Raw genomic sequence first — 22,303 nt, forward strand, 5'->3', positions numbered from 1 at the left:
CTCAAGAGAGTATTTAAAATGAATGCTATATTATCTTTAAGAAAAAATGCTAGGTATTTAAACTAATTTCTTGAAATATGGTTAAAGTTAATTATTAGAGTTTGTATTTAAACTGAAAATATTTTCTTTTTATAGAGGTTAATAAAATTGCAAATGCATTAGACAAAGTCACCAATGAAAAAGTTGATATTGATGATATACAACCTATACCGAGTGGCCTGGGGGTTTATTTTCCAGAGGAAGAATTACAACAGATGCTTTCATCAGTTTCTGTTGATAGTAAGTATTTTCTTTTCTAAGACATTTATTATATATAAAACTTGTGTCTATTTTCACTCATAAATCCACAGAGCTGAGTGGTAAGGAATCAAATATGAGTTCAACAACATTAAAATTTGCCTCTAGGCTTGGGTAAGATTTTGTTCTGGATTATCTTCATATTGAGTTATCCTAGAAAAGTATAATCTTCCTCTCTTCTTCACCTCGCCTCCCCCCTTTTTTTGCCTCCTGAGATTGGAATCATGGCTTATTGGTTAGGAACTGTGAAGTTGTCTTGTGCCCATGAAACAAAGCCCTAAACTTTAGTATGATGATACATTCTACCAGTATGGTTTCCTTACAGTCCTAAACAGGCTATATTGCTACTTTGGAGTTCTGCCAGTCGAATGTTTAGCTTACATGTACAGCCTTGTAGTGTTCTTTTTCTTCTTAAGTTCCAAGTATATTACTGATAGAAAGCCAAATATTGTGTAGTTCCTGTATTAATATATCTTTGCTCATAAGTATATGTAGTTTTCTTTAAACATTATAGCTCATTTGGTTTATGATACTTATCATTTAGTGGATAAACATATTCTGTGAAGACATAGGTAGTTATCATTGGATTTGTAATGCTGAAAAATTACAGGAATCTATATAGTATCAGAGAGGAAATGTGAAAACAGTGATCTCAATTGGTTAATGTATGTGTAAAATCCATAAAATGTTCATTGGCTCTATAGAAAAAAAGATCACAAGAGTCATCATAATCATGTTCCTTTTTATAATTAGTCTAAGATATGTTTATTAGAATCAGTGTCAGAAAAATATAGGACTAACTTTGGTTTTGAAGATTTAGTAGGCATGCATATCTTCTTACTTCATACTTTTGTATCTCTGGACCAAAGACCATTCATTCCTTTATGTTTCATTTTCAGATGAAGGAAAAGTGGACTTAAAAGATTTCCTGATTAGGTTGTCACAAACTCCATATTTTACAAAAGGTTCAAGTGAGTGAGAACTTTTTAACAATAATTTTGAGTGGAACTGTTTAGTTTTGATTATATGCATTTATGCAGTTTTATAATGCTGCAAAGCATGTCATATGTATAACAAATGTACTTTGAATGAAGAAACAGTAGGGGATTCTAGTCCTAACCTTTTCTTGACTTATATTTCCTGGAGTTATAGTATATTTTTTCATCACTCGAAAGGGGTAAATATACAAAATCTATCTGGATGATTCATCCTAGTAGTTGAGTTTGTGATCCAAGATGGCTGCCATCAGTTGGCAATGTCTTGGCCATTTTACTGAAATTCTGGGAAGAAGGTCAATATTCCTTTTTCTATACTATTAAATACTTATTTAATTGAGATTTTATCATGGGAATATTAACTATTGAAACATATAGGGACTTGTTGAAACATATAGGCTTCCTCCATGGTATTTTTTGCATTACTCCACTTCCTAAGACATGAGATATTGGGTGTAATCTGGTTTTAATGTATTCAGTTAACTGCCATCTCCAGCTGATAGAGGTGTCTGTGGGAACTTCTGCATCTCCTTGAAATTTAGGCTAAATAACCCTCAATTAGTAAATTCACAACTATTTTGGATTCCTTGAGTCTCCTTGCAGCAACCCACTTTTTTGAGGTTAATTGAAATGGTTTAATTTCCCTTAGATGCTTTCTAAGGTTGAAACTGAACTAAATTCAAAAGACTTAATTTAAATACCTACAAAATGAAGTTGTTTTCCAGAACCTAAGTGTTTAGGATATGATCAAAATGGTATGTTTTTTCAATTGACAAAAGGTTTTGTCCTTAATCTTTGTTTTTCTGAATGGGATCTTTAAAACTTTCCCACATATATGGTTTATAAGAAATTCTCTTATAGGGTTAATGTTTGTGACAGTATTTATCATAATACAACATTTTTTTTCTTACTTGAATGAATAATTTATACATAATACTTTCAAAAATAAATATTAACATTTTTTGGTATTGATATAGCAGTGCCAATCTTTCCATTATTGGGGGGATATTTTTGGTGTATGTGTTGGCACATACAGGTATACACTGAATGAAAAAAACTGAGGCCAGTCACATTAAGTTATGACCAGTTTTGCAATTTTTAACAAGAGGATTACTTTTATGATTATTTACCATAGCTTTTTTTTGGGTTTCTCTGGTGACTCAAATAGTAATGAATCTGCCCACAATGCAGGAGACCTGGGTTCCATCCCTGGGTTGGGAAGATCCCCTAGAGGAGGAAATGGCTACCCACTCCAGTATTCTTGCCTGAAAATTCCCATGGACAGAGGAGCCTGACGGGCTACAGTCTATGGGTCACAAAGAGTTGGACATGACTGAGCGACTTTCAGTACCTAGCTTTAGTGGAATTGTATCATTATTTATGATGTAAATAAGTATATGTTCTGAGTTTTATGTGTGTGTGATCATCCTTAAGTCTCAAATTTAAACATTTGCAAGAGTCTTGGCTTAGCATGCTAGCTAAACATTCTGCCTGAGAAATCAGATACCCTGCACTTCAGACTTGGCTTCACTTTTAATAACAATGTATGCTTAGACACCCTTCACGCATCACAGCCTTGTTGTGGCGGAGTGACTTGCATAACTCAGTGAAGTTATGAACCATAATATGCAGGGCCACCCAAGACAGATGGATCATAGTGAAGAGTTCTGACAAAATAGTGGCCCACTGAAGGAAGAAATGGCAACCCACTCCAATATTTTTGACTGGAGAACCTCATGAACAGTATGAAAAAGCAAAAAGATATGACACTAGAAGAGAGTCCCTCAGGTCAGAAGGTGTCCAGTATGCTACTGGGGAAAAGTAGAAGGCAATTACTAATAGCTCAGAAAGAATAAAGCACCTGGGCCAAAGCTGAAACGGAACTCAGTTGTGGATATATCTGGTGGTGAAAGTAAAGTCCGATGCTGTAAAGAACAGTATTGCATAGGAATTTGTAACGTTAGGTCCATGAATCAAGGTAAATTGGACGTGGTCAAGCAGGAGATGGCAAGAATGTACATCAACATCTTAGGAATCAATGAACTAAAATGGACTGGAATGGGTGAATTTATTTCAGATGACCAGTACATCTACTGCTGTGGGCAAGAATCCCATAGAAGAAATGGAGTAGCCCTCATAGTCAACAGAAGAGTCCAAAATCCAATACTTGGATGCATGCAGCCTCAAAAATGAAAGAATGATCTCAGTTCATTTCCAAGGCAAACCATTGAACATCACAGTAATCCAAGTCTGTGCCCCAACCTCTCATGCCAAAGAAGCTGAAATTGACTGGTTCTATGAAGATCTACAAGACCTTCTAGAACTAACACCAAAAAAGATGTCCTTTTCATCATAGGGGACTGGAATGCAAACATAGGAAGTCAAGAGATATCTGGAGTAACAGGCAAGTTTGGCCTTGGAGTACAAAATGAAGCAGGACAAAGGCTAACAGAGTTTTGTCAAGAGAACACACTGGTCATGGCAAACACCCTCTTTCACCAACACGAGAGACTGCTCTACACATGGACATCACTTGATAGTCAATACTGAAATCAGATTGATTATGTTCTTTGCAGCCAAAGATGGAGAAGCTCTGTATAGTCAGCAAAAACCAGACTGGGATGTGACTGTGGCTCAAGTCATGAGCTCCTTATTGCAAAATTCAAGCTTAAATTGAATAAAGGAGGGAAAACCACTGCCCATTCAGGTATGACCTAGATCAAATCCCTTATAATTATACAGTGGAAGTGACAAATAGATTCAAGGGATTAGAGTTGGTAGACAGAGTACCTGAAGAACTATGGATGGAGGATTGTAACATTGTACAGGAGGCAGTGATCAAAACCATCGCAAAGAAAAAGAAATGCAAGAAGGCAAAGTGGTTGTCTGAAAAGCCTTTACAAATAGCTGAGAAAAAAGGGAAAAATAAGCCCAAATGAATGCAGAGTTCCAGAGAAGAGCAAGGAGAGATAAGACCTTCCTAAATGAACAATGCAAATAAATAGAGGAAAATAATATAATCAGAAAGACTAGAGATCTCTTCAAGAAAATTGAAGATATTAAGGGAACATTTCATTCAAGGATAGGGACAACAAACAACAGAAACAGTAAGGATCTAACAGAAGCAGAAGAGGTTAAGAAGAGGTAGCAAGAATACACAGAAGAACTATACAAGAAAGATCTTAATAACCTGGATAAACATATGGTGTGGTCACTCACCTAGAGCCAGACAACTTGCAGTGTGGAGTCAAATGGGCCTTAGGAAGCATTACTACAAACAAAGCTAGTGGATATAATGGAATTCCAGCTAAGCTATTTAAAATCCTAAGATGATGCTGTTAAGGTGCTTCACTCAATATGTCAGCAAATTTGGAAAACTCAGTAGTGGCCACAGGTCTGGAAAAGGTCAATTTTCATTTCAATCTCAAAGAAGACCAATTCCAGAAAATGTCCAGACTCATACAATTGTGTTCATTTCACATGCTTGCAAAGTTATGCTTAAAATCCTTCAAGTTAGGCTTTATCAGTATGTGAATTGAGCACTACTAATGTACAAGCTGGGTTTTGAAGAGGCAGAGGAACCAGAGAGCAAATTTCCAACATTTGTTAGATCATGGAGAAAATAAAGGAGTTCCAGAAAAACATCAAACTCTGCTTCATTGACTATGCTAAAACCTTTGACTGTGTGGATCACAATGAACTGTGGGAAATTCCTAAAGAGATGGGAATACCAGACCACCTTACCTGTCTCTTGAGAAACCTGTATGCAGGTAAAGAAGCAACAGTTAGAACCGAACATAGAAAAATGAACTGGTTCAAACTGGGAAAGGAGTACATCAAGGCTGTATATTGTCACTCTGCTTATTTAACTTATATGCAGAGTACATCATGCGAAATGCTGGACTGGATGAATCACAAGCTGGAATCAAGATTGCCAGGAGAACTATCAACAACCTCAGATATGCACATGATACCACTCTAATGGCAGAAAGTGAAGAGGAACTAAAGAGCCTCTTGATGAGGGTGAAAGGAGAGAGTGAAAAAGCTGGCTTAGAACTCAACATTTGAAAAACTAAGATCGTGGCATCCAGTCCCATCACTTCATGGCAAATAGAAGGGAAAAAGTAGAAACAGTGACAGATTTTATTTTCTTGGGCTCCAAAATCCCTGAAGATGGTGACCGCAGCCATGAAATTAAAAGATGCTTGCTCCTTGGAAGAAAAGCTATGACAACCTCAGTTAAGTTCAGTTCAGTTGCTTAGTCGTGTCCGACTCTGTGTCCCCATGGACTGCAGCACACCAGGCTCCCTGTCCATCACCAATTCCCGGAGTTTACTCAAGCTCATGTCCATTGAGTTGATGATGCTATCCAACCATCTCATCCTCTGTCATCTCCTTCTCCTCCTGCCTTCAATCTTTCCCAGCATCAGGGTCTTTTCAAATGAATCAATTCTTTGTTATCAGGTGACCAAAGTATTGGTGTTTCAGCTGATTTCCTTTAGGATGGACTGGTTGGATCTCCATGCAGTCCAAGGGACTCTAACGAGTCTTTTCCAACACCACAGTTCAAAAGCATCAATTCTTTGGCACTCAGCTTTCTTTATAGTTCAACTCTCATGTCCATACATGACCACTGGAAAAACCATAGCCTTGACTAGACAGACCTTTGTTGGCAAAGTAATGTCTCTGCTTTGTAGTATACTGTCCAGGTTGGTCACAGCTTTTCTTCCAAGGAGCAAATGTCTTTTAATTTCATGGCTGCAGTCACCATCTGCAGTAATTTTGGAGCCCCCAAAATAAAGTCTGTCACTGTTTCCATTGTTTCCCCATCTATTTGCCATGAAGTTATGAGACCAGATGCCAAGATTTTAGTTTTTTGACTGTTGAGTTTTGAGCGAGCCTTTTCACTCTCCTCTTTCACTTTTATCAAGCGGCTCTTTAGTTCTTCTTTGCTTTCTGCCATAAGGGTGCATATTGATATTTCTCCCAGAAATCTTGATTCCAGCTTGTGCTTCATCCAGCCCAGCATTTCTCAAGATGTACTCTGCATATAAGTTTCATAAGCAGGGTGACAATATACAGCCTTGACATACTCCTTTCTCTATTTGGAACCAGTCCGTTGCTCTATGTCTGGTTCTGTCACTTCTTGACTTGCATACAGATTTCTCAGAAGGCAGGTAAGGTGGCTTGGTATTCCCATATCTTGAAGTATTTTCCACAGTTTTCTGTGACCCACACAGTCCAAGGCTTTGGCATAGTCAATAAAGCAGATGTGGATGTTTTTCTGGAACTCTCTTGCCTTTTTTATGATCCAATGGATGTTGGCAAAGCCTTCCTCGGTGATCAATGCAAAGAAATAGAGGAATTACAAAACTAGACAACATATTAAAAAGCAGAGAGACCACTTTGCTGACAAAGCTCTGTATAGTCAAAGCTCTGGTTTTTCCAGTAATCATGTATGGATGTGAGAGTTAGACGTTAAAGAAGGCCGAGTGCTGAAGAAGTGATGGTGATGCTTTCGAATTGTGGTGCTGGAGAAGACTCTTGAGAGTACTTTGGACTGCAAGGAGCTCAAACCAGTCAATCCTAAGGAAATCAACCCTGAATATTCATTGGAAGGACTGATGCTGAAGCTGAAGCTCCAATATTTTGGCCACCTGATATGAAGACCCACCTCATTTGAAAAGACCCTGATGCTGGGAGAGACTGAAGGCAAGAGGAGAGGCGGGAGGCAGAGGATGTGATGGTTAGAAAGCTTTACCAATTCAATGGACATGAATTTGAGCAAACTTGGGGAGATAGTGAAGGACAGAGGAGGCTGTCGTACTGCTGTCCGTGGGGTCAAAAAAAGGTGGACCCAGCTTAGCCACTCAAAACAAATGCTTTAGCCTGAATACCTTCTCTAATGCTAGGTATATTTATCTGTTAAATAAGGAAAATACTAGTACAAATTTTCCAAAGGTTTTTTGGGATTAAATGTGATGGCGTATATAAAGGACTGAGCATTATGTCTAGCAAGCTGAGATTTGTAAGTGCTGATAAGTGGCAATAGTAATGAAGATAATAGCAATAGCAGTAGTAGTAGTAGCAGCAGCAGCAGCTGGTGGAGTAGTAATCATTAGTCAGTACCTACTAGTGATATTTGAGTGTTTTTAAAAACATCAAACATTGTATTTTTTTAAATATAGAACTAGAAGGTCCCATGAAAGCTCTGGCCTCCATTAGGAAAAATATGGCCAATCCTGATGACCTAGGTTCCATGATGAAAAATATAGGGGTTCCATTACCCCAAGATGTGATTCAAAGCGCACTGAAGAATGTGACTATCATGGGTAAGTTTATGTAATATGTTTCTAGGATCTTTTATCTTAGCTGATGTGCATCTGTTTGAATTTTTCAAGAGTTGTTAAAGGGTTTATCTGCTTCATGGATTATCCAAGGCTTTTATACCTACCACCCAGTTAGTTTCTAATTATTTTCAACAGATCATACCAAGGAAGGATCTATAGAGGATGAGTGTGTGTGTGTGTGTGCCTGAATGCTATGCATTAATCTGTCTTTCTGATTTAATATATATTCAATATGATTGAATATAGGTATGTATTTAACTATATTTCAAGGTCAAATCCATAAATTATTTTTCAGTATAGCGGTTGTACTATAGTTGCCTACCTCTTATCTCTGGTCATTTATCTTTCCCATGTTCCCTGACATGTATGTTTCTTTCAGATGATGGGATGGTGAATTTAGAAGAGTTTATGGGCAATTTGGTCAATTCAGGATTTTCATCTCCACCTGAAAGTGAGTAAGAATTTTCATTTGAATTGAGGTAGATAATGTGTGTATCATGGATCTCTTGGGAGAACCCCAGATAGGCTTTTGAGATGGTCCTCAGCTGCTTTAAAACTGGCAGAATATTCCAGTGTCATTGTTCCACACATGTCATATGTGTAGCACAACTGAAAAACACCATGAGTTTTAGAAAGAACTAGTTACTTCTGCTGCCTGAGGGCTTCCCTGATGGTTCAGTGGTAAAGAAGCTGCCTGCAATGCAGGAGTTGCCAGAGATACAGGTTCGATCCCTGGGTTGGGAAGATAGCAACCCATTCCAGTACTCTTGCCTGAAAAATCTCATGGACAGAGGAGCCTAGTGGACTATAGTCCAAAACAGTCACAAAGAGTCAGACACAACTAAGAGTCTGAGCACAGCACAGTTACCTCTGCTGTCTAGTCTGAGCACTAGAATCTTGACTGCAGTTGTCTTGCACTAAGGGCCTATTTTTTTAAAATATAAATTTATTTATTTTAATTGGAGGCTAATTACTTTAAAATATTGTATTGGTTTTGCCATACATCAACATGAATCCACCTCAGGTGTACACGTGTTCCCCATCCTGAACCCGCCTCTCACCTCCCTCCCTGTACCATCCCTCTGGGTCATCCCAGTGCACCAGCCCCAAGCATCCTGTATCATGCATCGAACCTGGACTGGTGATTTGTTTCTTATATAATATTATACATGTTTCAATGCCATTCTCCCAAATCATCCCACCCTCTCCCTCTCCCACAGAGTCCAAAAGACTGGACTTTTTTGCTGTCTCGCATACAGGATTATCATTACCATCTTCCTAAATTCCATATATATGTGTTAGTATACTGTATTGGTGTTTTTCTTTCTGGTTTACTTCACTCTGTATAATAGGCTCCAGTTTCATCCACCTCATTAGAACTGATTCAAATGTATTCTTTTTAATGGCTGAGTAATACTCCATTGTGTATATGTACCACAGCTTTCTTATCCATTCATCTGCTGATGGGCATCTAGGTTGCTTCCATGTCCTGGCTATTATAAACAGTGCTGCGATGAACATTGGGGTACACGTGTCTCTTTCCCTTCTGGTTTCCTCGGTGTGTATGCCCAGCAGTGGGATTGCTGGATCATAAGGCAGTTTTATTTCCAATTTTTTAAGGAATCTCCACACTGTTCTCCATAGTGGCTGTACTAGTTTTCATTTCTACCAACAGTGTAAGAGGGTTCCCTTTTCTCCACACCCTCTCCAGCATTTATTGCTTGTAGACTTTTGGGTCGCAGCCATTCTGCCTGGGGTGAAATGGTACCTCATTGTGGTTTTGATTTGCATTTCTCTGATAATGAGTGATGTTGAGCATCTTTTCATGTGTTTGTTAGCCATCTGTATGTCTTCTTTGGAGAAATGTCTATTTAATTCTTTGGCCCATTTTTTGATTGGGTCGTTTATTTTCCTGGAATTGAGCTGTAGGAGTTGCTTGTATATTTTTGATATTAGTTGTTTGTCAGTTCCTTCATTTGCTATTATTTTCTCCCATTCTGAAGGCTGTCTTTTCACCTTGCTTTTAGTTTCCTTTGTTGTGCAGAAGCTTTTTAATTTTAATTAGGTCCCATTTGTTTATTTTTGCTTTTATTTCCAGTATTCTGGGAGGTGGGTCATAGAGGGTACTGCTGTGATGTATGTCGGAGAGTGTTTTGCCTATGTTCTCCTCTAGGAGTTTTATAGTTTCTGGTCTTACGTTGAGATGTTTAATCCATTTTGAGTTTATTTTTGTGTATGGTGTTAGAAAGTGTTCTAGTTTCATTCTTTTACAAGTGGTTGACCAGTTTTCCCAGCACCACTTGTTAAAGAGATTGTCTTTAATCCATTGTATATTCTTGCCTCCTTTGTCAAAGAAAAGGTGTCCATATGTGCATGGATTTATCTCTGGGCTTTCTATTTTGTTCCATTGATCTATGTTTCTGTCTTTGTGCCAGTACCATACTGTCTTGATAACTGTGGCTTTGTAGTAGAGCCTGAAGTCAGGCAGGTTGATTCCTACAGTTCCATTCTTCTTTCTCAAGATTGCTTTGGCTACTGCAGGTTTTTTGTATTTCCATCCAAATTGTGAAATTATTTGTTCTAGCTCTGTGAAGAATACCGTTGGTAGCTTGATAGGGATTGCATTGAATCTATAGATTGCTTTGGGTAGTATACTCATTTTCACTATATTGATTCTTTTGATCTATGAACATGGTATATTTCTCCATCTATTAGTGTCCTCTTTTGATTTCTTTCACCAGTGTTTTATAGTTTTCTATATATAGGTCTTTAGTTTCTTTAGGTAGACATATTCCTAAGTATTTTATTCTTTTTGTTGCAATGGTGAATGGGATTGTTTCCTTAATTTATCTTTCTATTTTCTCATTATTAGTGTATAGGAATGCAAGTGATTTCTGTGTGTTGATTTTATATCCTGCAACTTTACTATATTCATTGATTACCTCTAGTAATTTTCTGGTGGAGTCTTTAGGGTTTTCTATGTAGAGGATCATGTCATCTACAAACAGTGAGAGTTTTACTTCTTCTTTTCCAATTTGGATTCCTTTTCTTTTTCTGCTCTGATTGCTGTGGCCAAAACTTCCAAAACTATGTTGAATAGTAGTGGTGAAAGTGGGCACCCTTGTCTTGTTCCTGACTTTAGGGGAAATGTTTTCAATTTTTCACCATTGAGGATAATGTTTGCTGTGGGTTTGTCATATATAGCTCTTATTATGTTGAGGTATGTTCCTTATATTCCTCCTTTCTGGAGAGTTTTTATCATAAATGGATGTTGAATTTTGTCAAAGGCTTTCTCTGCATCTATTGAGATAATCATATGGCTTTTATTTTTTAATTTGTTAATGTGGTATATTACATTGATTGATTTGCGGATATTGAAGAATCCTTGCATCCCTGGGATAAAGCCCACTTAGTCATGGTGAACTAGTGTCTATATATATATATATATATATATGTATGTATGTATGTAAAGAGCTTCCCAGGTGGCTCTAGTGGTAAAGAACCTGCCTGCCAATGCAGGAGATGTAAGAAACACGGGTTTGATCCCTGGCTTGGGAAGATCCCCTGTAGGAGGCCATGGCAACCTGCTCCAGTATTCTTGCCTAGAGAATCCCATGGACAGAGGAGCCTGGCAGGCTACAGTCCATAGGGTCACACAGAGTTGGATGTGACTGAAGCAACTTAGTGTACATGTATGTACAAAAAGTCAATGAGTTGCTGCTCTAATAAAATGGTGGCTCATAATAGCTAAGAATTGTAGTCTTTAATGAGGAAGAAATAGGTATTTCTTGTGATTTATTTTTAATTTGCTCATTTATTTATACAACAAACATTTAGTAAGGACCTTGTATGTGCCAGATAAAAACAAATTAGGTCTGTTCATGCCAGTAAGGAATTTATAGTTTCTTTGGGGACAGGAGACAAGTATGAAGAAAAAATGCAAATTAAAGTTCTAAAAGGTCTACATTATTGAGAATAAATAGACAACATTTGCTATGAAGGAGGAAATGACAACCAATCCTGGTACTCTTGCTAAGAAAATCCAATGGACAAAGGAGCCTGGCTGGCTATAGTCCATAGGGTTGTAAAAGAGGCAAATGTGAATCAACGACTGAGCACACACACAGATAATATTTGGGAAAGGATGAAAAGATGGAAGGAGGAAGGGAATAATGGTTGCTTTCAGACAACTGAATCTGTTGTGGTAGTTTAGGAAAAAAAGAGCTGATGTAAAGGAGGCAAGGTTGTGTTACAGAGGACCTGGACTTTATCCTACAGGTAATACTGCAGGGGGAGCCACTGCATTTTTTCTTATTTGAGAGTAGTATCATGTTTTGTTTTCTACTCCCAAAAGTTACTGGGCTAAAGACTATAGAAAATAGCTCAAAAGCTATCTTAAATTCTAAAACGTATTTTTTCACATATTGGTCACTTTTAGGTACCATAAAAACAGCTATATTGTATTCCAGTTGGCTTCCCTCATAGCTCAGTCATTATAGAATTTGCCTGCAATGAAGGAGACAGCGTTTGATTCCCGGATGGGGAAGATCCCCTGGGTATTCCATTTGAGAAAGCAAATAATTTTTGAAAGATTTTTATAACTTCAAATATTATTCCTTTTTATGACTTCCTGTATCAATTATTGCTTCTGTTTAAAACTTTGTATCTATCTTACAGCTGATGAAAAGATAAATCAGCTCAAATTGATGGATACAGTGAATACTCTTAAAGGTGAGTGAGTAATAAGAAGACAAAGAACTCAAATCTTGAAACTTTGCGATAATATTTTAGTGAAGTGTATTAAGGTTTTGTTTATGCATATTCACAATAAAAAATCTTGGCGAATACGAGGGAAGCATAGAGAGGAACAAAAAAATAAAAATCACCCTCAGTTTACAATCAAAGACAAAGATAACCATCTTTTGGTATCAGTTCTGGCAACCCACTCTAGTATTCTTGCCTGGAGAATCCCATGGACTGTAGCCTGCCAGCCTCCTCTGTCCACGGTGTTGCAAGAGTCAGACACGACTTAGCAACTAAACCACCTAAACCACAGTTCAGTTCAGTTGCTCAGTTGTGTCTGACTCTTTGCAATCCCATGGACTGCAGCATGCCAGGCCTCCCTGTCCATTACCAACTCCTGAAGCTTGCTCAAACACATGCCCATCAAGTCAGTGATGCCATCCAACCATCTTATCCTCTGTCGTCCCCTTCTCCTGCCTTTAATCTTTCCCAGCATCAGGATCTTTTCTAATGAGTCAGGTCTTTGCAACAGGTGGCCAAAGTATTGGAGCTTCAGCATCAGCATCAGTCCTTCCAATGAATATTCAGGACTGATTTCCTTTAGGATTAACTGGTTTTATCTTGCTGTCCAAGGGACTCTCGAGAGTCTTCTCCAGCACAACAGTTCAAAAGCATCAATTCTTTGGCACTGAACCTTCTTTTTAGTCCAACTCTCACATCCATACATGACTACTGGAAAAAATAACTTGCATTGAATTTTTTGGCTTTGACTTTTATTCATATTATTTCATGAATAGTAAAATGTGAATCATATTTTATTGATTGATAGATAATTTACATCTATTAATACTGAATTTTATGGACAGAGAGTCTTTATTATTGTAACAGTGAACAGTTTAAATATTTCTTTATATATATATATATATATATATATATATATATATATGTATTTTCTAAATAATGTAATTTACTCTGGTTTTCTTAAAGTGGTCATGTTCTTGACCTGCATGGAAACAATGATGTTATAAATCTGCAATAAATAAATCAAATTACTTCAGTGAATAAATAACTAGTTAAAAATCTAGAAGAGTGGGATGAAGTAGAAATAAACAAATCCTGCTCCTAGTATAGGTGGTAACTAGTGGCAAAAATAATTGAATTATTGGGAAGATTTCAAATCTTCTCTGCTTTTTTAGAGATAAATACAAATCCTTATTGCACAAATGGAAAAACTTTGGTGTGTATGAGAATGACTTCTCTCATTGCCAAAGATAATAGCATAGTACTATTGTTCCTATCAAGCATAGGTTTAATTTCAAAATTGTAGTTTGTGTGATTTACATTTATGATATAAAAAATTGTGTCTCTCTGTGGAAATAAGATGTATTTAACAATTTGAACTATGTAACCACACAGACCTGTGTTCAAATACTGGCTCTGCAAGCTACTAGCTGTGCAATTCTAGGCAGGTAACACTTCTCTCAGCCTCAGTCACACCATTTGTGAAACTGAAATATACCTAACATGTTATTTTGAGGATAGACTGAAATGGTGCAAATATAGCATATAAAAATAATTATTATCTACTTGGTGAAATTTAGTGGGCAGTTACCAACTTTGCATTTTTAAAATTTGGTTTAAGCTTGTCATCACAGGTGTAACTGGTTGTTATATAAGGATTAATGATATCAGATTTTATTTTGATTTTGTTATTTATATTAATTTTGGAACAAACTTTATTCCACATGTTTTTTACAATGAGACTGAGAAGCACAAAGTACAGAAATAGTGTCCTTATCCCAGACATGATATATGTATGAAATATATATTTATGTAAAATATGTATTAAATTTGTTGTTGTTCATTTGCTCAGTTGTGTCTGACTCTTTGTGACCCCATGGACTACAGCAATCCAGGCTTCCCTGTCCTTCACTATCTCCTGGAGTTTGCTCAAACTCATGTCTGTTGAGTCTCTGATGCCATCCAACCATCTCATCCTCTGTTGCCCTCTTCTCCTCCTGCTCTCAATCTTTCCCAGCATCAGGGTCTTTTCCAATGAGTTGACTCTTCACAATAGGTGGTCAAAGCATTGGAGCTTCAGATTCAGCATCAGTCTGTTCAGTTAATATTCAGGGTCAATTTCCTTTAGGATTGACTAGTTTGGTCTCCTTGCTGTCCAAAGGACTCTCAAGAGTCTTCTCCAGCACCACAATTTGAAAGCATCAATTTTTCAGCACTCAATCTTCTTTATGGTCCAACTTTCACATCCATACATGACTATGGAAAAACCATAGCTTTGACTATACGGACCTTTGTTGGCAAAGTGATGTCTCTTCTCTGCTTTTTAATATGCTGTCTAGTATCATCATAGCTTTTCTTCCAAGGAGCAAGTGACTTTTAATTTCATGGCTGCAGTCATCATCCACAGTGATTTTGGAGCCCAATAAAGTCTGTCACTGTTTCCTTTTGTTCCCCAGCTATTTGCCATGAAGTGATAGGACTGGATGTCACGATCTTAGATTTTGAAAGTTGAGTTTTAAGTCAGTTTTTTCAATCTGCTCTTTCACCTTCATCATTATGTAAAATAATCCAATATTTATATATACTTATATAATATATAAATTATATATAATGCACAAACATACATATATATATGTAGTGTGTATATGCATGTTTACAGATGTATGTGAGAGTTTGTGTACATATGTGTGTGTGTGTGTATTGTGTATGTTTAATTTATCTCATCTTTCTTAAGAAGGGAAAGTTAATACTCCAAAGTTAAGCAATGTTCTGGAGAAGATGGAAGTGGAGCTCACAAATAAGGAATTTCAGAATCCATCAGAACACTTACCAGTTGATAGTAAGCATTTCTGTCTTTACTGATATTTTCAGAGAAAGTTAAATATTTGTATGAGGATTCATTAACTACCTTTATTTTGCCATATTGGGGTTTAAATCTTAATTGTACTTAAACGTTGTCTTCTCTTGTAAGTCTTACTTGTCACCAGCAGGCGTAAGGAATATCTGAGAATGATTCAGCTGTCAGTGACATGCTTGTGACTTAGCTTAGGAAAAGAAAACAGACAAAGGTAAATAAGAACATAGATGAGTAGAAGTAGAAGAAAAGAGGAGGTCTGAAAGTAAAATAGCAAGAAATGGAGGAGGGGAGAAAAAGGTTAGGCAATTGGAATTTCAGTAGTTCCTGGGCTGCAAATGTGAAGTGAATTGAAGCCACGCAGTCATGTCCAACTCTTTGTGAACCCATGGACTATAGACTGCCAGGCTCCTCTGTCCATGGAATTCTCCAGGCAAGAATACTGGAGTGGGTTGCCATTCCCTTCTCTAGGCCAACCCAGGGATTGAACCTTCAGGCAGATTTTTTACCATCTGAGCAGACAGGGTCTGGAAAATGGGGTTAGGCTTAAGGGCCCATGGGTGTGATATGACTTATTCCATCACTGCAATGTCCTGATTCTGAGTCAAACCTTTATTTTATATTTTTGGAGTATAATATCAGAGTTGATATGTAAAGTACTTTATTGTGAAATGTGTTTCTTTTTTATAGCTAGTGAGAAGATAGATCTAAATACACTTCTGGATGAAATTAAGGTTCTTACAGATGAGTGCAAAATTCTGACTAGAATAAAAAATCTTAATTCTTATTAATGAGCTGTTCACAATATAGAATCTGCAGTTCTTTGGTTATCTGAATTTTAATAATAGCAGCCATTGCATTCTTTGTACAAGATTTAACTAAGCTGAAGTTTTATGGATGATGCGTTTTGAAGTTGCCACTTTTTGAAAAAAAAAAAAGTATATTGTCTCCATAGAATTTGATCAGTAGAAACTAACCCAAAATTCAATGAAGAAGGAAAGTTTGCATTTATTAGTCAAAGTCAGTGTTTATATTTCTGGCCCCAAGGAGAAGTTCTTGTAGAAAATATAGGAGAATAATTTTGTGACCTTAGGAGAGACAGAGATTTCTTAGATGACAGAGTTATAAGCATGAAATTAAAAATTAATGGATATCATCAAAATTAGAAACTTCTCTTTGTGAAAGACACAGTTAAGAAAGTGAAAAGGCAAGATATAGACTGAAAGAAAATATTTGTAAAACATGGATGACAAAGGACTAATATCAACAATATCAAGAACTCTTACAACTCAGTAATAAAAAGACAAATCAATAAAATTTGGTTTATCTGTTCAATTTGAACAGATATTTCACACAAGAAAATATTTAAATGGCTAATGATCACAGGAAGGAATACTGAGGATTATTAGTCATCAGAGAAATGCAATTTAAGTCATTATTAGGCACCACACTAAAGATCCATTAGAATAGGAAAAAATTAAAAGATGGACAGTACCAAGCATTGACAAGATTTGGAGCATACAATTTCTAGACGGTATACTAACCACAGTGGAGATCGTATGTCAGTATGTCTCATAAAGTTGAACATAAATTTACCATAAGACCCAGCAACTTCACTCCTAGTTATTTTTCCAGGAGAAATTAATACATATGTATTAAATGTTTGTGCATGAATATTCAAAGCAACTTTATTCAGTCCATCAACCCATGTAGGGATAAACAAGTGGGGTATATTCATAACAATGAAATGCTGCTCAACAAATGAACAATTTACTGATTCAAAACATGCTGGATGAGCCTCCAAAACATTATCTAAATGAAAGAAAACACTCACAAAATAATACCTAGTGTATGATGCTATTTTATGAAATTCTGGAAAAGTAAATCTAATAACAGAAAGCAACCTGGTGACTGCTTGGGTTTATGTTTTAGAGTGAATGACTTCAAAAAGGATTTATATTTTAGAGGGAGGATAGAAAGAATGAGTGGACTTGAAGTTAGTAAGCCATCATATTACTAATGTAAATTAAAAATGTCCTGTTTATCTCTGTAGCCCTGCTGCTTGGCAGAGTGTCTTCACTGTTGAGTTGTTGAATGAATAAATGAATAAAGAATTGTTGTCTTAAAACAATAAATAAATGAAAAGTGTTCTAATTATTCCACTTTGATTTCATTTGGAAAGTCTATTGTGCAAAATTCTAAAACAAATTTTAACCTTCAAAAGTTTTTTATTCAATGTTGGAACCTTCCACAGTGTTCATAAATTATAAATATTTATCTTTTATTATAGCTGAGAGAAAAATAAATCAGATGAGCCCAACAGATACCATGGAGGCTCTTAAAGGTAAGATGAAAAGGCAGCAAAACAGATCCTTTTGCTTTGATTCTTATACGGTTTCCTAGTAATTAGGTTGCCACCCTCTATATATTAATTATTTTTATTAGTTACTTAGATTTATCAGTTAATATACCATGATAAACTATTTTGTATCTTGCTTTGTTGTTCAGTCACTGAATGGTGTCTGACTCTTTACGACCCCATGGATTACAGCACTCCAGGCTTCCCTGTGCTTCACTATAGAATTCCAGTTTTGATAAGTGAGGAGAAAATCAAGCTCTGGATCTAAGCAGCAAAGAGTGAAGTAGAGAACTCAGGATTATCAGCAATGGAGACTTTCTTTCTAGATAGTCTGGATAACAAAAGTGAAGTTGCTCAGTCGTGTCCGACTCTTTGCGACCCCATGGACTGTAGCTTATCAGGCTCCTCCATCCGGGATTTTCCAGGCAAGAGTACTAGAGTGAGTTGTCATTTCCTTCTCCAGAGGATTTTCCCGACCCAAGGATCGAACTCGGGTCTCCCGCATTGTAGGCAGACGCTTTACCGTCTGAGCCACCAGGGAAATTCATAGGAGAAAGGAAATATGAAAAAGAAAAATACATTAGTACAGTTTAAAATCTTTTACCTGTGCAATATATTTCAACATGACAGAATGTTGCTTCAAGGGTGAAAAGACTTTGACCTAGCTTTCATATTTTTATGGAGATGGATATTCCTAATCTATAAGGAAAATCAGAAAAGTGCTTCTTTATGAAACTTAAACCATCTCATGAGTTCCATTTCTCTGTGAGTATAATTTTGCCTTATCTTTAGCTAATAGCAAAGGTGCATCATAGTGAAATCTTAGCTGGTTTTGAAATCTTTCAAAGGTAAGATGGATGATACATTAACTCTCAAATTGTCTCCTAGTATCTTATTTCCTAATCATTTGATAAGGATTTCTGCTACTCTCCAATGTATGGATCCAATATAATTTAAATTATTTTATCTTGGCAGATGTTTTCTATTTTTGGTTTACTTACCTTGGCCATATTGATATGAATTTTAATAAACTTTCCTAAAGAAGAGATAGAATTTATTGCTTGAGGTTAGTTATGAAATGCAGAACAAAAGAATAGTCATTTAGTGATTTTGGTGAGCATAGGCAGTGAATCCAGTTAGAGTTAAAAAGGGAAACCAACCCTACTTTTGTCACAGAGGTAGTTATTAAAATGTGTCAAGCACCTCTGTATGGCTGACAGAGTTCTAAATATTTTCATATATGTTACTTTATACTCACAGAAGCTCTATGGGACAGATAGGATCACCTTCACCTCATATACCAGAAAACTGGGACTCCCAAGAAGTTGTGTTATTTACCTACATTCTAGTGGGTAATAAATAGTAGAGAACAATATTCAAACCCATGTGTTCTTACTTCAACCATAGTAATTTTCTCATTTCATTAGAACTGCCTATTTCTTTCATAAGAATAATACACTGAAAACTGTATAATATTAAGAATAATGCACTGTTCCTTTTAGAAATTTATGGTGTGTATGTTTATTCCTCCAAAAAGGTTTAAAGGAAGTGAGCTTAATTCTAACCATATTGAATGTCTGTATAAATTTATATAGGTTCCAGGGGTCTTGAATATTCCTCTCCTCCCCCCCAAAATCGATAATACATAGGCAAAATAACTGAAACATTTTAGAATTAGTAAGAATTTTCATATTTATCTCTCTTTCCTTAAGGAGAGATGGTAAATATCAGAGACCTGGACAGCATACTAGGAAACATGCACATTGAACTCACCAAAGAAGAACTTGGAGAGCTGAGAAGAAACCTTCCCATTAATGGTAACTCATTTTAGATACAAAGCATCCCTCAGGAAAGCTTGATCTTGAGGTTTATGTATGAGTATTTCTGAGACCAGATTCATTTTATGATGATAAAAAAAACCTTGCAAAAGTTGTCTAGATTAATTCCAAGATCATCTTTCATATCTGTGAATATGTTCAGGGAGCAAAATTAAAAGGTGGAAAAGGAAATGGAAGACTGAAATTGTACATCCTTTCCACATTTCCCATTCACTTCTGTATTTTGACTTAACTCCTTAATTCTGACTGTAGCTCCTTAATATTACTGAAACTTCTCTAAAGACATAAGTTGCTTACTATTTGTCAGTTACATTAGACTTTATCCAGTCTGCTTTTATTGGAGCTTTCTAATGTCTTTGATATTGATGATAATTCTGACCTTGAAATTATGTTCTTTTGGCTTCTGTATTATTCCCCCCAACCTGAATCTTCCCATTCCTCTTCGATTTTCATTTTATATACTCTCTGGATAATCTCATCATTATCCATGGTTTTACCTGTCCCCAACTTGCTTTATGACTTTCACATCTCATTTCTACGCAGACTCTCTCCTGGGCTTCAAAATGGTATGTCCAAATGCCTGTTAAACATTTCCCCCTTGGATACTGCACAGGAGGCTTTTTTCCCCTCAACTTAGTTAAAATTGAATTCGCTATTTTCTGTTCAGTCTTCTAGTCCTGTGTTCTCTCTCATTTGAGTTATCAGTGTCACTGTCTAGTCACCTAAGCTAGATATATGGTATTCATTTTTTTATTCTCCAATGTTTCCAATCTGTCACATAATCTTGCATTTTACATCTATCTGTTCAGTTCAGTTCAGTCACTCAGTTGTGTCTGACTCTTTCCGACCCCATGAATCGCAGAACGCCAGGCCTCCCTTTCCATCACCAACTCCCAGAGTTCACTCAAACTCATGTCCATCGAGTCAGTGATGCCATCCAACCATCTCATCCTCTGTCGTCCCCTTCTCCTCCTGCCCCCAATCCCTCCCAGCATCAGAGTCTTTTCCAATGAGTCAACACTTGGCATGAGGTGGCCAAAGTATTGGAGTTTCAGCTTTAGCATCAGTCCCTCCAATGAACACTCAGGACTGATTTCCTTTAGGATGGACTGGTTGGACCTCCTTATAGTCCAAGGGACTCTCAAGAGTCTTGTCCAACACCACAGTTCAAAAGCATCAATTTTTCGGCACTCAGCTTTCTTCACAGTCCAACTCTCACATCCATACATGACCACTGGAAAAACCATAGACAAGTAATGTCTCTGCTTTTGAATATGCTGTCTAGGTTGGTCATAACTTTCCTTCCAAGGAGTAAGTGTCTTTTAATTTCATGCCTCCAGTCACCATCTGCAGTGATTTTGGAGCCCAAAAAAACAAAGTCTGACACTGTTTCCACTGTTTCACCATCTACTTCCCATGAAGTGATGGGACCAGATGCCATGATCTTAGTTTTCTGAATGTTGAGCTTTAAGCCAACTTTTTCACTCTCCTCTTTCACTTTCAGCAAGAGGCTTTTTAGTTCCTTTTCACTTTCTGCCATAAGGGTGATGTCATCTGCATATCTGAGGTTATTGATATTTCTCCCGGCAATCTTGATTCCAGCTTGTGCTTCTTCCAGCCCAGCGTTTCTCATGATGTACTCTGAGTATAAGTTAAATAAGCAAGGTGACAATATACAGCCTTGATGTACTCCTTTTCCTATTTGGAACCAATCTGTTGTTCCATGTCCAGTTCTAACTGTTGCTTCCTGACCTGCGTATAGGTTTCTCAAGAGGCAGGTCAGGTGGTCTGGTGTTTCCATCTCTTTCAGAATTTTCCATAGTTTATTGCAATCCACACAGTCAAAGGCTTTGGCATAGTCAATAAAGCAGAAATAGATGCTTTTCTGGAACTCTCTTGCTTTTTCGATGATCCAGTGGATGTTGGAATTTGATCTCTAGTTCCTTTGCCTTTTCTAAAACCAGCTTGAACACCTGGAAGTTCACGGTTTACGTATTGCTGAAGCCTGGCTTGGAGAATTTTGAGCATTACTTTACTAGCATGTGAGATGAGTGCAATTGTGTGGTACTTTGAGCATTCTTTGGCATTGCCTTTCTTTGGGATTGGAATGAAAACTGACCTTTTCCAGTCCTGTGGCCACTGCTGAGTTTTCCAAATTTGCTGGCATATTGAGTGTAGCACTTTCACAGCATCATTCAGGATTTGAAATAGCTCCACTGGAATTCCATCACCTCCACTAGCTTTGTTCATAGTGATGCTTTCTAAGGCCACTTGACTTCACATTCCAGGATGTCTGGCTCTAGGTCAGTGATCACACCATCGTGATTATCTGGGTCGTGAAGCTCTTTTTTGTACAGTTCTGTGTATTCTTACACCTCTTCTTAATATCTTCTGCTTCTGTTAGGTCCATACCATAAACCTAAATTTCAAAAATACCATACATAGATGAATAGATGGATGGTTATGTGACAAACCAAGTATAGTAAAATGTTAATAGCAGAATCTAGGTGGTGAACATTCATTGCACAGTTTTTTCAACTGTGCTGTATGTTTAGAAATTTTCATAACAAAATGCTGAAAAATTCCATATTTAATTTCTTCAACATGTCTCTGTTCTCGCTACCATGGCCATATTTTAGGTCCTTTTTTTTTTTTTTTTCTGATTTCGCATACTACAGTGGCTTCCAGAATGTAGCCTTCACAGTGATCCATATAAAATGCAAATATAATGATATTATGCCTCAATTTAAAATCATTTATTGGTTTTCAGTAATGTACTAGGAAATGTCTCACGTGCCTTCATATGGTAAACAAGTAAGTAACTTCATGATTTGGGCCCTGCTTAT

At 36.9% G+C, this 22,303-nt stretch overlaps 1 protein-coding gene across 1 annotated transcript in view; it reads left to right on the forward strand.

Moving 5' to 3' along the window:
- Nucleotides 1-22,303, forward strand: part of EFCAB13 (EF-hand calcium binding domain 13) — a 216,171-nt gene that overhangs the window by 143,749 nt on the left and 50,119 nt on the right. Inside the window, exons 24-29 of the mRNA XM_061392253.1 lie at nt 136-279; nt 1,197-1,268; nt 7,481-7,624; nt 8,022-8,093; nt 17,551-17,604; nt 19,332-19,436. Of these exons, the coding sequence (XP_061248237.1) occupies nt 136-279; nt 1,197-1,268; nt 7,481-7,624; nt 8,022-8,093; nt 17,551-17,604; nt 19,332-19,436 (591 nt within the window). The remainder of the gene's footprint in view (nt 1-135; nt 280-1,196; nt 1,269-7,480; nt 7,625-8,021; nt 8,094-17,550; nt 17,605-19,331; nt 19,437-22,303) is intronic.

This window comes from Bos javanicus, chromosome 19 (genome assembly GCF_032452875.1).
Source record: "Bos javanicus breed banteng chromosome 19, ARS-OSU_banteng_1.0, whole genome shotgun sequence".
Classification (NCBI taxonomy): domain Eukaryota; kingdom Metazoa; phylum Chordata; class Mammalia; order Artiodactyla; family Bovidae; genus Bos; species Bos javanicus.